Source organism: Thalassophryne amazonica, chromosome 19, assembly GCF_902500255.1.
Source record: "Thalassophryne amazonica chromosome 19, fThaAma1.1, whole genome shotgun sequence".
Classification (NCBI taxonomy): Eukaryota; Metazoa; Chordata; class Actinopteri; order Batrachoidiformes; family Batrachoididae; genus Thalassophryne; species Thalassophryne amazonica.
Window position 1 is genome coordinate 64,402,450 of NC_047121.1, and position 17,521 is coordinate 64,419,970.

Sequence of the window (17,521 nt, forward strand, 5' to 3'; positions counted from 1 at the left end):
TACTATGAGTGACATAGGTTTTACAAGGAAAAAACATACATGCAGACATACAGAATAATTAGCAATAATGGTTTCCCACTGTTTTTTTGCAGGAGCAAGGGTAATTTATGAAATTACATCACAGTTTGCAACAGAGTAATGCAACAGAAGAGGTTTTTGGTATCCATTTCAGCTTCAGCTTACATTTCAGCAATACAGCCGATCTGCTCTGTGTAAGCCTGATCCCGTCAGGTCTCAGACGCTAAGCATTGTTGGACCTGGTTAGTATTTGGAAGGGAGACCTCTTTGGAACACCAGCGGCTGTGTGTGTTTCTCCAGGTTACACTGGAATTCGTCAGGATGGGCATCCAGCATAAAACTTCTGCCAAATACCAATGCAGATCTGGATGCATCAGCTGTGCGGATCCGAACAATACGGGAGCAGCCGAATGGACGACGACAACAACTTACAGGTCAGCAATACAGCTGGTGATGAAAAGGCCATCCTAAACTTCTTCTCACAACAGCAACACATTGACAACTCTCCTGCACTACAAAAAAGTATATGGAACTTAAACAAAGTAAGCTGTAATACATGCTGTATTTTCTCGCTGCAAACCTACTGGACTGAAACATATTTAAAATGATCTAGTGATTTAACTCCTTATGAAAGGCAGTGGGTAACTGTATCGCATTAAGGAGACACACTTAAAAAGGAAAAGACGAAGAAGATGATTGGGACAGCGCTAGTCACTGCAAAGGTATGTAACATCTAGATGGTAATTCAGGTTATGGCAGGGCAAGCTATGCGTTCCTGGAAATACATGCATGATCAACATTTACACCCTGGGTTAGCGCAGCTCATCAGCCTACCAGCGACACTTGTGTATTAGATAACATCTTTATGCAGGCATATGTCAGATGGTGTGAATCTATGCTGCTGCGTATCCAATACAACCCAAACAACCACCAACCAGAGGGCTATTATGTCTACACAGGGGCCTGTCACAAGTGCACAGCCCCTTATATTTGTAACATCTGAGAGGTGAAAGAGAGTGTGAGCATGACAGGCAGAACTAAAAACAAACAGAAACATTGAGACAAAAACGGAAAAAAGAAAAGACTGAAAAGGAGACAGCGATGCTGACAGAGACTCAGCCAGTGTGCTTGGTTTCAAACCCCAAATCTCAGAGAGACCGCCAGACAGGCAGAAGGAGCACTGACAATTAGTGCCAACACTAACATGGGTAATGGCTCCAAAATGGAGTTCACATAAGCCGGCTGCAAGACAGGAGCAGCCAAGAAAACAGTCAGCCTAGATCAGACAGACCTGAATGGCAACAGAGAGGAAGCAAATTCCTGCTTCAGTCAAAAGATCTCCGTGGCTGAGCAGCCAGTCAGAGAGCAGTGAGAGGCAGGAAGGCTTCACACAAGAAAGGCTGTCTACAACCTCAGCTCAGCTCAATGAAGAAACAGACGGGAGGAACTGTGAGACAATCAATCGAGAAATAAAAGGAAAAGTGACAGGTGTGGCATGTACGAATGCATCTATGGTCTGAGTGAAAACCATGAAGTGAAAGAAAAGACTTATGATGCTCGTACATGGAAGAGGACACACTCATCACAAAGCTTTGTAACAATATTTTTAACTGTCCACATTTAACTCAACTTTAACCTAATTACTGGTAGGTAAGAGTAGGGAAAATAGATAAAAAATAAATTAGAGTAAAGCAGCACAATTTATTTTGTGTTGCAAAATTTGATTTACAATTTTTCAAATTTTCAAGAGGTCAACTTCACAGTACCCTGCATTCCAACGAGCCCGTCAGTGCTTATGCATTCGATGATCCTGTAATGCAGGCATACCAAAAGGGATACCCTCAAAAACTGATAAAAGGGCAAAAGGCAATCTATTAAGAATATGAAATGTGTACCAAAGCAGCTTGTTTTGTGGGGAACAAATGTCTTGCAGGCTGTGGAAATCTGTATTTCAGCACTCAGGAGAGCTTTGATGATGAGGTCTTCCACCTGTCTCATCAGTACTGGAACACACAAAATGGAGAAAAATGAGGTGATTGTGGTTACATGTTTTTTTGACTAAGAGCTAAAATTTTATGAATAAAACCAGTTTTTGATTTGAAACAAAATAATAATAATAAATAAAATATAATAAAATAATATATAATAATAAATAAAAATAACTGTGCACAAGATGTGCAATACAAACATTACTATACATGTATAAGACAGGGAGATTACATAAGAGTCAAAATTACACAAAATGCTTTCAGTATCAAACAAAGTTTTACAAAAAGCAATTGAAAACAAAAAACAAATTAAACAGTTAACTTCAACCACAACATTATGGGGAGGTGATTAAAGTGGTGGATGTATGAGCAGAGGATCCTCGGTTCAAATCCCTGTGAGACCGGAAAATTACTAAGGGCCTTTGGGCAAGGTTCTTCATTTATGAAGTTTCCAATAAATATAAAACATTCATAAGCAGCATTACCGTATTTGATACAGTGTTTCACGTTGGTGTCACTAATTTTATGTACAGATGAAACGTTTTGGTATCATCTCCAACTACACAATCTACTCTTTAATTCTGGTTTTACTTTCCTCTTCCATTGTACATTATGTTGTGTATTTGGCCATATATAAGACATTATTTTTTCCCCACTGTTACAAATATAGAAATGAATAAATGCTACAGAGATCATCATCATTCATTGATGCAGCCAGAAACAAGTTGTTTGGGGACTGAGGGATTGAACACAGCAATGCACTCTCTACTTTTACAAAAGTAACACAAATATCTGGGGAGGTGGATCCTGTCAATGAATTATTAATGCTATTTACGACTGTACATTGAAATTTTAAAGTAACACATGTTGTCTCCAAGATTACATATTTTCCAGAGATATCCATGCATTTTTCAACAAAACGATGCAAAACCACATCCTGCACACATTACAAAGGCATGGCTGCAGAAGAGACAGGTAAGGCTACTGGAATGGCCTGTCTGCAGTCCTGAGCTGGCCTCAATAGAAAGTGTGCAGAGAATTTTGCAACAAATGCACAACAACAACAACAGGCCCGTAGTGATGCACACCTTAAGACGTGTTTGAAGGAAAAGGGACAAAATAACACTGAACATCCTCAGTGTCAAAACATCTTTTATGTGTTGTGAGAAGAATTGGCAACATTACACAGTGGCAAGTACTTCAGCATCCAACTTTTTTTGTTGTTTTTTTTTTTTTTTTTTTTTTTTTTTTATATAAATGGGATGGGGGGTGTTGCAAGTTTGAAACAGAGGAATGGATGTATATTAACAAATGAAATGAAGTTGAGGACACAAAGTCAAAGTAAATATGAAAATGATTGCAGGCTTTCTTTTTATCATGCTTAACTTTTTCTGATTTGAGGTTGTAATTCTGGCACTAATCTAATCCTGTATTTATACAAAAGGAAATGATGAGGAGGTTGACAAAGGAGATTAAAGATTTGACTCACACAGAGTGTCCTTCCCTTCCTGCTTCAAATACCTCAACACGGCACTCATACTCCACTTGTTCCCATAATCCTCAACTTCAGGGTCATCACAGCTGAAACAGAAGAAGCACAAATCATATATTCAGTTTATGGTATAAGCAGGAATCACATTATACGGGTAAAACTAACCACCCTACAAAAACAGTAAGTCCTACATATGTTTAAACCAATATATGTTTACCACCAATAAATATTACCTGATGTAGTCGCTGCTCTTTTTGTTGACACTGTAGTTAGTGAGATGCATGAACATATTCTTAATGTTCTTTGAAGTCTTGTCATACTTGACTGTGGCAAATCTATGGACAAGCAGTGTTAAAACAAATTTGTTAATGACATCTTGATTGCCTATGTTTCTAACATGATGACTACATTCAGTAAAGCTGGCTGAGTACAGGGCACTTTTGAGGAGAGATTAGTTTCTGTGCGTGTTTGAAAGGAAGGAGTGGATGCCACATGTGGAATAATGAGAATTCCTTGGCACGCACTGCACACCTGAATACCAACACAATCCCAAGGAATGTTGAGATAAACGTGGCATTCATGGTTTGGCTGGGATTTATTGCTCACAAATAAGACAGCTGTATGTACTGGTGAGAGGCCTGTTATCTGCATCTAGCTCCACTTTTAATTAATCATTCATGATCTTTAAATGAAAAAATAAAAACAACTAAAGTTCAATTACACAGTCATTACATGATACCATCTTTGATGATGGCCATATCCTACAACTCATACAATAGGGTGCTTTGTTTGACAGCCACTACCACGATGCATGCATGGATGTGTGTGTGTGCATGCACACAGGTGTGCAAAGTTGAGCCTGCCCTCTACTGGGCACTAAAAGAAATCTGGTGGCTGCTCTCAGCATGAGCCATTTTGTATAAACACACAAATACTGACAGTGTCACACTGCACAGACACTCACATTAATTATGCCTCAAATACAACAATAAAGAAGCATAACTACTCCCTGCAGTGGCACACACCTGCAAATGTCTGACCATTTAGACACCTCTGATCAATACAAAGGTTTGTTGGTGGAAGTGAACCACCTTGATGTACAAAAAGCAAATACTACAGCACATGTATTCTCACTACAGGGCCAAGTGTGGACTTGCCCAATCTGGCATATTTTGATCCTGTCTGGTTGCAATTCAAAGCTGTTTTTATGGACAATATATTGTGCAATACATTTTGTTTTTCTATTAAATTAAGACATGTATTGGTTTATGAGATGACAGAATTGATCAAAAGATCATCAGTCCCTGCTTCCAGATAATCATTAAAGTTCTTAAGTTTAATCACAATTAATAAAATGACAGTTTTAACTTTTTAAATAATGCTGCTAACAATTAAACGCGAAATATACTTACTTAAAATATACAAATTTATCAGTGGAAGTAAAATGTCACCAACTGTCAGACACGTGTTTTTACAAATATAGACTTCCCATGCTCAAAACCAGGCATGCAATATAAAAGACCAACAGTTTTCATGTTCATGGAAACTTATTGGTGATCCTGCAAATTCTCAGGATGTCTCCCAAAGAAGCCTGATTACCTGAATCAAGTACTTTGGAGAAATCACCACAACCCACAAAGAAGCCCTGCTGGTATTCACGTTTGCATTCAGTGAGTATTCACGGGCTAGGATGTGGCCGATGCTTGTCTTCTTGGGTATGAAATCATCCTGGTCTGGTCACTGAGAAGCAAACATCCATCACTGAATCCTACTAAGCATGAACCTTGCAAATATCTTGCCATCCACAGATAGCATCATAACACCCCTTTCAGCTGTGGTAATCCAGGTGATATTTTCCTTTCCAGACAAGTCCATTCATACAGTCTGTTGGGATGAACCTGTAGTCGTCTCTCAAATGGAAATAAGGGCTGCTTTCAGGATCTTCACCTGTCTAAAATAGTTCAGGCTTGACAAGATAAATCCCTGCAGCCTAATCCTCAGCCATTTCACCACCTTTGCAATCCCACTGAAACTCAATGATTTGTAGCTGGACCCTGGCATTGAAGACATCATCTTGCCCTGAGGGTCAGCCATGTACAAGTGCTCAAATTAGCTGACCCAATGGGTCAGCACAGCAGAGTCATCTGTCAAGACAGTGACATCCTTGCCAGTGGGACAAGGTGTAGCTTTGGAGGAATGTAGCGCTTCGATTCCTCTGCAAGTCCGAAAGTCATTAAACTACAAACTATGTCACCTGCTCATAGATCTCGCTAGCAAAGGCTACACTGTCTACCTTCATTTGTCATCACAACCCACTTTTTTCAGCTCCATATACAGCCCAGAATTGCCACTAAGATGTGCAATATGACTCCTCTGGATACTATTCAATGAGATATCTGATATGAAACACCTCGTCCTGTGAATATTAGCAACACCATTGCAATCTCCGGCAGCTTTCAGAGTCTTGTCACAAACTCCCACATTCCATTTGGGTCATTTGTCTCCATGTTTGCAAGTTCTCCACCCACAATGCGTGCAAGCTTCTGTGAAACAGCATCAGGGTATTAACAGTCAACCATTATTATCACCATTGGCTGATAGGAGATACAGAGTAAATGAACTACACTTCTATCAAGTTTTCCATCTATCAAATGCTAAAGGCACTTCACAATGCTTCGAACACATACACACGCAGGTCAGGTTTAAGGACCTTGCGCCAGGGCACCTTAGTGGTGGTAACGAAATTGAAACTAGTGCTGTTAGTGCATTTACCCCACCCCCCATTTTCCTGTCTGATCAGCAAATCAAACCAAACACAGTCTGGTAACACCTTCATACTTTTCTACCCGTATGAAGGCCACTACTTCATTGATGATGGCAGCCAGGATTCAGACCTCCCCACCCCATGTGACATCATATCTGACATCATAGGGTAAGATCATTACAGAAATAGGTAAAATAAAACATTCTGAGGTAGAACCTGATAACTACCAAAATCTGACCAATTATTTCCAAACACAACGCCCATCTAACCACAACCTTTCATTCAAATTCATATATTATGCTTAATATTTCTTGCAAACAGGGTAGTTGCACAACCTCTCCTCCTCCTCTGGTTGTTAACTGAGGAAGTAACACACTGTACAGGAATCCAAGTGAAAATTTGTCACTCACAACACAATGATGAAAAATGGCCAACATAAATAACATTCACTTTGCAATATGAACTGACATAAAACAAGCACATTCTTTCATTGTTTTATCTAGACATCATTTGCACTAGCTGTTGTTTAATACACTTTCATATTTCGTTGATACTCAAAAAAAAAAAAAACCTAATCCCTGAACATGTCAGTTAATTAGAATTCCACTCATCTGCACAACTCACCTCGCCAGGCCCTCCTCGTAGACATAGATGAGAAGTGGATCATATGATGTTACCAACACATATAGTCGCAGATCAAACTTGAAGTCTATAAACGAGAAAAATATATATATGGTAATTTATAAAATGTGTTTCAGTTCAAATGTACCAAAACATATTTGAAAATGAAACCACATTTTCCTGCATCAGTGAAACTTTACAAAGAAACTTACCATCTATCAGTAGTGGGTTATTAACATAACGAGACACCAAGATGTTTTCAGCCAGTGAAATCTGAGTCGGCTGTAGGTTAAAAATAAAAACAAATGAAATAACATTAATGAACATATCACACAATGGAGAAAGTAGAAATGAGGGAAAAATAAAATCAGATCCATGTTGTGTTTATGAAATTCTTTCGCCTATGCAGTAACTCGCTGATAATTGTAAAATACCTTTGTTAAAGCAGCAATGCTGGAAAATGAATGAATGAATGAATTTATTTGGCACAGACAGACCCGAAATATGAAAGTAAATTCAAAAAGAAAACAATCCAAAAAAATGACAGTGTGTGCCGCCTAATGTATTTGTGTATCTCAAAACATGTTTCTTCCACACAAAGAAATATCAGTTGTAGGTTAGCAGACTGGTAATATTGTAGGGAATAACGTTTCTCACTGCACTTTGTTTTTACTTGTACTGATTACTGTTACACACATCAGACTAAAATAAACTCTTCAATACCTCTGTTTCTGAATTGTTCATTACTATTCAAGGCTATCAGGGAGTGAGTGGACATTGCACTTTTGCTATCCTACTACATCAAAGAGTAATCACATGAAAAAAGATCAGATGACATTGGCCATATCTGGTCAAACCGCACTAACAGCCCATAAAAACACAGTATGTTGAAAAGGAAGATGGGTCATTTATGAGGTTGAAATCTGTTGCAGGTGGTGAAGTTGAGATGAAAAAGGTGGGTGGGGGGGAGTAACATCAGTGCTGGCTGTACTATAGAGAAAACACAAATTAAAAAAAGAAAGAAAGAAAAAAAAAAAAGAGTCTTTTTTCTCTCCAAATATCACTCTGACATTCTTTCCACTGTTTCATAAAAATGCCTTAGAAGAATTGTGCATGTTATCCAAAAGCAAGAAGCTTGGTCAACTCCTCCAAAAGCACGGTCCTCAGAGACGTGATTTACTCCATAAAGCTTACTAATGTCTGAATCTCTGGTTGATACCGACTTCAAAGCTGATACCGACTTCAAAGCTGACTTGATTAAGTACAAGCTGACTTGTACTTAATCCCCCACTACCACCTACATAACATCTGGCTAACTCAAAGCTTCAGTTCCAACAGTCAATTTGCTTACAGGTAACTTTCACTGGTTATCATTAACGCAAATTATGTGTAATGATTTCAATTTCAAATTATTTTCATTTATATAGCACCAAATCACAACAGAGTTGCCTCAAGACGCTTCACACAAGTAAGGTCTAACCTTACTATCCCCCAGAGCAGCAGTGGTAAGGAAAAACTCCCTGTGAGGAAGAAACCTCAAGCAGACCAGACTCAAAGGGGGTGACCCTCTGCTTGGGCCATGCTACAGACACATATTACAGAACAATTCACAAAATGAATATACAGGAAATGCTGTTGGTGCACAGGACAGGAGGGTCTCCAGCACAAATACCACTTCCATCTCTGGATGGAGCTGCACCTTAAACAGAGAGAAAAAAACAGTATCGGGCATCAGAAAGACAAGAAATACAGTATAATTTACCAGCATTAAACAACAAGAAAAACAGGAAATACTAAGATGATCGCCGGCCACTAGCCCTAAGGTTCACTAAAAGACTCAGAATTTAATGTTGAGACCGCGGCCTGCTCCGTTTCCTAATAAAATGAATTAAAAGAGTAAAAAGCGTAGAACTATACTATGCCAGTATGCTTGCCATACGAAAGGGAAAATAAGTGCGTCTTAAGTCTGGACTTGAAAGTCTCCATAGAATCTGAATGTTTGATTGACACAGGGAGATCATTCTACAGAACAGGAGCACAATAAGAGAAAGCTCTATGACCCGCAGACTTCTTATTCACCCTAGGGACACAAAGCAGTCCTGCACCCTGAGAACGCAAAGCCCGGGCCAGCACGTAAGGTGTAATTAGGTCAGCTAGGTAGGGAGGTGCCAGTCCATGAACAATTTTATAGACTAGTAGCAGAACCTTAAAATCTGATCTCACTGGGACAGGAAGCCAGTGAAGAGACGCCAAAATGGGTGTAATGTGGCCGAACTTTCTGCTTCATGTCAAAAGTCTGGCTGCAGCATTTTGAACCAATTGGAGAGCCCTAATGCTGGACTGCAGTAAACCAGAAAATAAAGCAGTAGTCCAATCTAGAAGAGATAAATGCAAGGATCAGGGTCTCAGCATCAGCCAAAGACAGGATGGGACGAATCTTCGTTATTTTTTGCAGGTGGAAGAAAGCGGTCCTCGTAATATCTCTAATGTGGAGGTCAAAAGACAATGTAGGATCAAAAATTACCCCAAGATTCCTCACTTTGTCAGTGTGATGTATAACACACGAGTCTAGGCTAAGCTCGTGATTACCTACAGAGTTGACTGAATCTAAACTATTTTCCAGATTATCACAAAACATGAATCAAGCTTCAGTGAACATCAGATTGTTCTTGCATTGACAAACTCTTGCATTGACAACTTCCACATGCAGAGACAAACACCGTCACTTATTAAGCTTTGATTTCTTATTTTCAACATTTTTGAATGAATGAATTTATAACAAGACAATTCAACAGTGAACATGTGTGACCGAAAGGTGTGGGCAGAAGCAAAGCTTACAAATGCCCACCCCTTATACATACATGCATACACATATACACAAACTTCCAACAACAAATGTCAGCACAGACAATATAAATTAATAAAAAAGAAAGAAAAAAAAAAAAAAGAAAACATAGCCAGACAAACACAATGCACAATCATCAAAAACAGCAACAACAAAAAAAATTCTATATACCTAGTTCATCATACAATAAGAAGCTATCAAATATTTTTTATAAATAAAGCCGACTAATGTACCAGATAATTTGATGTTATCAGGACAATTATTCCAAATATTAACACCTTTAACAGAAATGCAATGACCTTTTACAGTAGTTCAAATCTTTGACTCAAATACTAACATTCCTCTCACGTTGTAATTGGACTCCCTTATTTTTATTGGATCCTGGACATGTTGGGGAAAGAGTTTGTTTCTGACTTCATACATGATTTGAAGTGTGGTGTACTCAACAAAGTCTCAGAATTTTAAAATATGTATGGGTTTGTTGGTTCATGGTAGGGTTTGTCACTAATAATTCTTATGGCTTTCTTTTGTAGTCAAAATATTGGTTTTGTATTAGTTTTGTATGTGTTTCCCCAAACCTCAATGCAATAAGTCATATATGGAACAAGTTAAGAATGATATAAAATAGTTAATGAATGTTGCGAGAGGATGTCTTTTGCTTTATACAGGATTGCAATGGCTTTAGACATTTTTTCAAAACACCATGTGTGTGAAAAGCTGTTCTTTTACATGTCCAACTTCACAATTATAACAAAAGATTTTCATTTCCTGCCTGTCCCATTCTGTAGAGCCATCATAAAATATAATGTATTCTATGCATAGCCATTGCTTAAAAAAAAGGTCCTTTGCAGAATTTATTTAAAAATCACTGAACTGGATTATTGCGTAATTATTATTCAATCCAACTAACAATCAGACAGATATAAGCACATACATAACATCCTTTAAGGAGGTTATTTTGTTGTATGTATTCATCAATGTACAACGACAATAAAGGCCCTTCTTCTTCTTCTTCTGAATACTGATTCTTTAGTCATTACGATAACAGGATAATGAGTGACAAAGTCCATTTTTCCTATGTCTAGTATCACTTGTTCACATCAGTCTCTAACGCTGGTTTATGGTAGATCACTGCTATGGCTGGTGTCTTGACCAAAAATGCAAACTGTGCTGGGCACTTCTATGACAAAATTCATGGTGTGCTGAGGTGGATGGACTTTCTGTTGTTTTGTTAATTTTGTCACGTTTTCAGCTCTACTTGCTGGTCTAGTCCGTACAATTGTGACATCACATTACAAAAGGGAAGAGACTTAAGTAGAGAATCACCTCTAAATTATTTACACATTATTCACTTTGCGTGTTTTTAGGAATCCGCTAGCTTAGCGTAGCTACTAGCTCTTAGCCGATTTAGCATGGCGGCTCCTCCTGTCTCTCCCGCACTTTTCTGCTCTGGGTGTGAAATGTTTAGTTATTCCTCGGCCTCCTTTAGCAGTAACGGTACTTGTAATAAGTGTAGCTTATTCGTAGCTTTGGAGGCCAGGCTGGGCGAATTGGAGACTCGGCTCCGCACCTTGGAAAATTCTACAGCTAGCCAGGCCCCTGTAGTCGGTGCGGACCAAGGAAGCTTAGCCGCCGTTAGTTACCCCCTGGCAGATCCCGAGCAGCCGGGAAAGCAGGCTGACTGGGTGACTGTGAGGAGGAAGCGTAGCCCTAAACAGAAGCCCCGTGTACACCGCCAACCCGTTCACATCTCTAACCGTTTTTCCCCACTCGACGACACACCCGCAGAGGATCAAACTCTGGTTATTGGCGACTCTGTTTTGCGAAATGTGAAGTTAGCGACACCAGTAACCATAGTCAATTGTCTTCCGGGGGCCAGAGCAGGCGACATTGAAGGAAATTTGAAACTGCTGGCTAAGGCTAAGCGTAAATTTGGTAAGACTGTAATTCACGTCGGCAGTAATGACACCCGGTTACGCCAATCGGAGGTCACTAAAATTAACATTAAATCGGTGTGTAACTTTGCAAAAACAATGTTGGACTCTGTAGTTTTCTCTGGGCCCCTCCCCAATTGGACCGGGAGTGACATGTTTAGCCGCATGTTCTCCTTGAATTGCTGGCTGTCTGAGTGGTGTCCAAAAAATGAGGTGGGCTTCATAGATAATTGGCAAAGCTTCTGGGGAAAACCTGGTCTTGTTAGGAGAGACGGCATCCATCCCACTTTGGATGGAGCAGCTCTCATTTCTAGAAATCTGGCCAATTTTCTTAAATCCTCCAAACCGTGACTATCCAGGGTTGGGACCAGGAAGCAGAGTTGTAGTCTTACACACCTCTCTGCAGCTTCTCTCCCCCTGCCATCCCCTCATTACCCCATCCCCGTAGAGACGGTGCCTGCTCCCAGACTACCAATAACCAGCAAAAATCTATTTAAGCATAAAAATTCAAAAAGAAAAAATAATATAGCACCTTCAACTGCACCACAGACTAAAACAGTTAAATGTGGTCTATTAAACATTAGGTCTCTCTCTTCTAAGTCCCTGTTGGTAAATGATATAATAATTGATCAACATATTGATTTATTCTGCCTTACAGAAACCTGGTTACAGCAGGATGAATATGTTAGTTTAAATGAGTCAACACCCCCGAGTCACACTAACTGTCAGAATGCTCGTAGCACGGGCCGGGGCGGAGGATTAGCAGCAATCTTCCATTCCAGCTTATTAATTAATCAAAAACCCAGACAGAGCTTTAATTCATTTGAAAGCTTGACTCTTAGTCTTGTCCATCCAGATTGGAAGTCCCAAAAACCAGTTTTATTTGTTATTATCTATCGTCCACCTGGTCATTACTGTGAGTTTCTCTGTGAATTTTCATACCTTTTGTCTGACTTAGTGCTTAGCTCAGATAAGATAATTATAGTGGGCGATTTTAACATCCACGCAGATGCTGAGAATGACAGCCTCAACACTGCATTTAATCTATTATTAGACTCTATTGGCTTTGCTCAAAAAGTAAATGAGTCCACCCATCACTTTAATCATATCTTAGATCTTGTTCTGACTTATGGTATGGAAATAGAAGACTTAACAGTATTCCCTGAAAACCCCCTTCTGTCTGATCATTTCTTAATAACATTTACATTTACTCTGATGGACTACCCAGCAGTGGGGAATAAGTTTCATTACACTAGAAGTCTTTCAGAAAGTGCTGTAACTAGGTTTAAGGATATGATTCCTTCTTTATGTTCTCTAATGCCATATACCAACACAGTGCAGAGTAGCTACCTAAACTCTGTAAGTGAGATAGAGTATCTCGTCAATAGTTTTACATCCTCATTGAAGACAACTTTGGATGCTGTAGCTCCTCTAAAAAAGAGAGCTTTAAATCAGAAGTGCCTGACTCTGTGGTATAACTCACAAACTCGTAGCTTAAAGCAGATAACCCGTAAGTTGGAGAGGAAATGGCGTCTCACTAATTTAGAAGATCTTCACTTAGCCTGGAAAAAGAGTCTGTTGCTCTATAAAAAAGCCCTCCGTAAAGCTAGGACATCTTTCTACTCATCACTAATTGAAGAAAATAAGAACAACCCCAGGTTTCTTTTCAGCACTGTAGCCAGGCTGACAAAGAGTCAGAGCTCTATTGAGCTGAGTATTCCATTAACTTTAACTAGTAATGACTTCATGACTTTCTTTGCTAATAAAATTTTAACTATTAGAGAAAAAATTACTCATAACCATCCCAAAGACGTATCGTTATCTTTGGCTGCTTTCAGTGATGCCGGTATTTGGTTAGACTCTCTCTCCGATTGTTCTGTCTGAGTTATGTTCATTAGTTACTTCATCCAAACCATCAACATGTTTATTAGACCCCATTCCTAACAGGCTGCTCAAGGAAGCCCTACCATTATTTAATGCTTCGATCTTAAATATGATCAATCTATCTTTGTTAGTTGGCTATGTACCACAGGCTTTTAAGGTGGCAGTAATTAAACCATTACTTAAAAAGCCATCACTTGACCCAGCTATCTTAGCTAATTATAGCCAATCTCCAACCTTCCTTTTCTCTCAAAAATTCTTGAAAGGGTAGTTGTAAAACAGCTAACTGATCATCTGCAGAGGAATGGTCTATTTGAAGAGTTTCAGTCAGGTTTTAGAATTCATCATAGTACAGAAACAGCATTAGTGAAGGTTACAAATGATCTTCTTATGGCCTCGGACAGTGGACTCATCTCTGTGCTTGTTCTGTTAGACCTCAGTGCTGCTTTTGATACTGTTGACCATAAAATTTTATTACAGAGATTAGAGCATGCCATAGGTATTAAAGGCACTGCGCTGCGGTGGTTTGAATCATATTTGTCTAATAGATTACAATTTGTTCATGTAAATGGGGAATCTTCTTCACAGACTAAAGTTAATTATGGAGTTCCACAAGGTTCTGTGCTAGGACCAATTTTATTCACTTTATACATGCTTCCCTTAGGTAGTATTATTAGACGGTATTGCTTAAATTTTCATTGTTACGCAAATGATACCCAGCTTTATCTATCCATGAAGCCAGAGGACACACACCAATTAGCTAAACTGCAGGATTGTCTTACAGACATAAAGACATGGATGACCTCTAATTTCCTGCTTTTAAACTCAGATAAAACTGAAGTTATTGTACTTGGCCCCACAAATCTTAGAAACATGGTGTCTAACCAGATCCTTACTCTGGATGGCATTACCCTGACCTCTAGTAATACTGTGAGAAATCTTGGAGTCATTTTTGATCAGGATATGTCATTCAAAGCGCATATTAAACAAATATGTAGGACTGCTTTTTTGCATTTACGCAATATCTCTAAAATCAGAAAGGTCTTGTCTCAGAGTGATGCTGAAAAACTAATTCATGTATTTATTTCCTCTAGGCTGGACTATTGTAATTCATTATTATCAGGTTGTCCTAAAAGTTCCCTAAAAAGCCTTCAGTTAATTCAAAATGCTGCAGCTAGAGTACTGACGGGGACTAGAAGGAGAGAGCATATCTCACCCATATTGGCCTCTCTTCATTGGCTTCCTGTTAATTCTAGAATAGAATTTAAAATTCTTCTTCTTACTTATAAGGTTTTGAATAATCAGGTCCCATCTTATCTTAGGGACCTCATAGTACCATATCACCCCAATAGAGAGCTTCGCTCTCAGACTGCAGGCTTACTTGTAGTTCCTAGGGTTTGTAAGAGTAGAATGGGAGGCAGAGCCTTCAGCTTTCAGGCTCCTCTCCTGTGGAACCAGCTCCCAATTCAGATCAGGGAGACAGACACCCTCTCTACTTTTAAGATTAGGCTTAAAACTTTCCTTTTGCTAAAGCTTATAGTTAGGGCTGGATCAGGTGACCCTGAACCATCCCTTAGTTATGCTGCTATAGACGTAGACTGCTGGGGGGTTCCCATGATGCACTGTTTCTTTCTCTTTTTGCTCTGTATGCACCACTCTGCATTTAATCATTAGTGATCGATCTCTGCTCCCCTCCACAGCATGTCTTTTTCCTGGTTCTCTCCCTCAGCCCCAACCAGTCCCAGCAGAAGACTGCCCCTCCCTGAGCCTGGTTCTGCTGGAGGTTTCTTCCTGTTAAAAGGGAGTTTTTCCTTCCCACTGTAGCCAAGTGCTTGCTCACAGGGGGTCGTTTTGACCGTTGGGGTTTTACATAATTATTGTATGGCCTTGCCTTACAATATAAAGCGCCTTGGGGCAACTGTTTGTTGTGATTTGGCGCTATATAAAAAAATTGATTGATTGATTGAGAACCACCAATAGGTATTTTGTGTAAAAAGATGGATACTGAAGCTTTTTTTGTCCCGCAAGCACTGACTGCTGTGCACACAGACTCATCAAAGTCTACTTTCTGTAAGAGCAGTGCTGCACTGTGTCACACAACACGGAGCAGCGCACCATTGTATTGCGGTTTGTCAGCCCTCTACCTCAGGAGATTTAGTTTTAAGTTGTGTTGAGTGATATTTTTTTAAACAAAAATGTTGATTGTGATAAAGTATTTTCTTGTCATGTACAATGTTTTTTCCTAGGTCTTTTGGATCCTTTGGATCTATGAAGCTTAAGTATGAAAAAGTATCGGTATCGATATCGGCGATACTGGGCCTGTATTTACTTCTACTGGACCTGTATTTACTATCAGATCAATACCAAAATTCCCGGTATCGCCCACCTCTAATATACACACACATATTATATATGATACTGACATATAAAAGTGTTTATTTCTTGTGAACTATTACAATATGCAAGAGAAAAAATGCCAAACTGATTCATACAGAAATAGAGCTGTCCGGGAGCTCATTCTGCCATCTTGGATTATGTTAGCGCAACCACTCAACATACATCACGTTGCCTTTCCTTCTACTGGCAGTTGTCATGTCACACTGCTCAGCATTTGCATAAAAGAGACTTCTTAACTATTTTGTGCCCACCTAGCTGTCAGCACACTGCCCACTCTGACTGAAGATAAATAGCAGCTAGCTGGTCATTTTGCCTCTGTCTTGTAGCTAATGTAAACAATGCTGTCAGACTGCCCTCTGCTGGACAAACTATGTAATGACAACATTTCTAGTAGCCAATGTGTTTTTCTACATTGTTTATTCAGTACAATAAAAGTACTCATATCGGCAGAAATAATGCAGATACTGATAAGTTTGTGAACGGCTCATATCAGCCAATCTGATATAACGGTTGTGCCCTAGACTTATGCTGCTGATATTTGAATGAACTAAACTGAAACACTACATAGCAGTGGATCAAACAACACATCCCTGTTCCATTTACAATGGGAAACTGAAGGCACAATGTCTGTCTGGGAAGTCAGGGCAGCAATTCAATTTATTTCATTTGTATAGCACCAAATCACAACAAGGAGCTTCACACAAGTAAGGCCTAACCTTACCAACCCCTAGAGCAAGCACACAGGCGACAGTGGTAAGGAAAAACTCCCTCTGATGATTTGAGGAAGAAACTTCAAACAGACCAGACTCAAAGGGGTGAACCTCTGCTTAGGCCATGCTACCAACACAATTGACAAAACGCATATACAGGAAATTTTGGACGTCTATGCCGGTCAGGACAGGAGGCTTGCAAAAGAAGACACCACCCCCATCTCTGGATGGAGCCGCACCTCAAACAGAGGGGGAAAAAACAGAATCAGGCATCAGAAAAACAAGTACCGTATAATTTGTCAGCATTAAGAAAAACAGAAGAAATACTAAGGTGATCGCTGGCCACTAACTCTAAGCAGCAAAGAATCAGATTAAAAAGCTGAAAAAGAAAAAAACAGGACAGTCAATATAATACACAAAACAGATCAAATAACAATGATGTGATTATGATTTAAATAGATTCATTTTTGGAAACTGTAGAAATGTGGCTCATTTCATCCCTTCAGCTTCCAGGCCAATGAAAATATAGGACGCCTGTCATGAGAGATGAGCTGTGCAATATTCTAGCACCACCAATGCCATGACTTTGGTGGAAATGATGTCTATGTTGGACTAAAATAAGAGCCAAGAGACGGACAAAAAACACTCACACTGTTGACCAAATAGATGCCTCGTCCTCTTGAAGACGCTACTGGTTTAATTATCCATGAACCCTTTTCCTTTGCAAAACAATCTACAACAGAAAAGGGGAGGCAAAATTCAAACAAAGATATACCAATTTGCATTTATTTATAATGTACATGTACAGAACTGGCAGTGACTGCAAATATCTCATAAACAAGGGTCTGTTTAGTTTAAAAGCATTAGGTAG

General features: G+C 39.3%; 1 protein-coding gene across 3 annotated transcripts in view; it reads right to left on the reverse strand.

The window, feature by feature from the left end:
• Window positions 1-17,521, reverse strand: part of ttll5 (tubulin tyrosine ligase-like family, member 5) — a 107,106-nt gene that overhangs the window by 77,354 nt on the left and 12,231 nt on the right. For all 3 annotated transcript variants that reach the window (XM_034195590.1, XM_034195589.1, XM_034195591.1), the window contains exons 7-12: window positions 17,301-17,383; window positions 7,096-7,165; window positions 6,887-6,971; window positions 3,732-3,833; window positions 3,496-3,587; window positions 1,914-2,021 (exon numbers count right to left, since the gene is read on the reverse strand). In XM_034195590.1, the coding sequence (XP_034051481.1) occupies window positions 1,914-2,021; window positions 3,496-3,587; window positions 3,732-3,833; window positions 6,887-6,971; window positions 7,096-7,165; window positions 17,301-17,383 (540 nt within the window). The remainder of the gene's footprint in view (window positions 1-1,913; window positions 2,022-3,495; window positions 3,588-3,731; window positions 3,834-6,886; window positions 6,972-7,095; window positions 7,166-17,300; window positions 17,384-17,521) is intronic.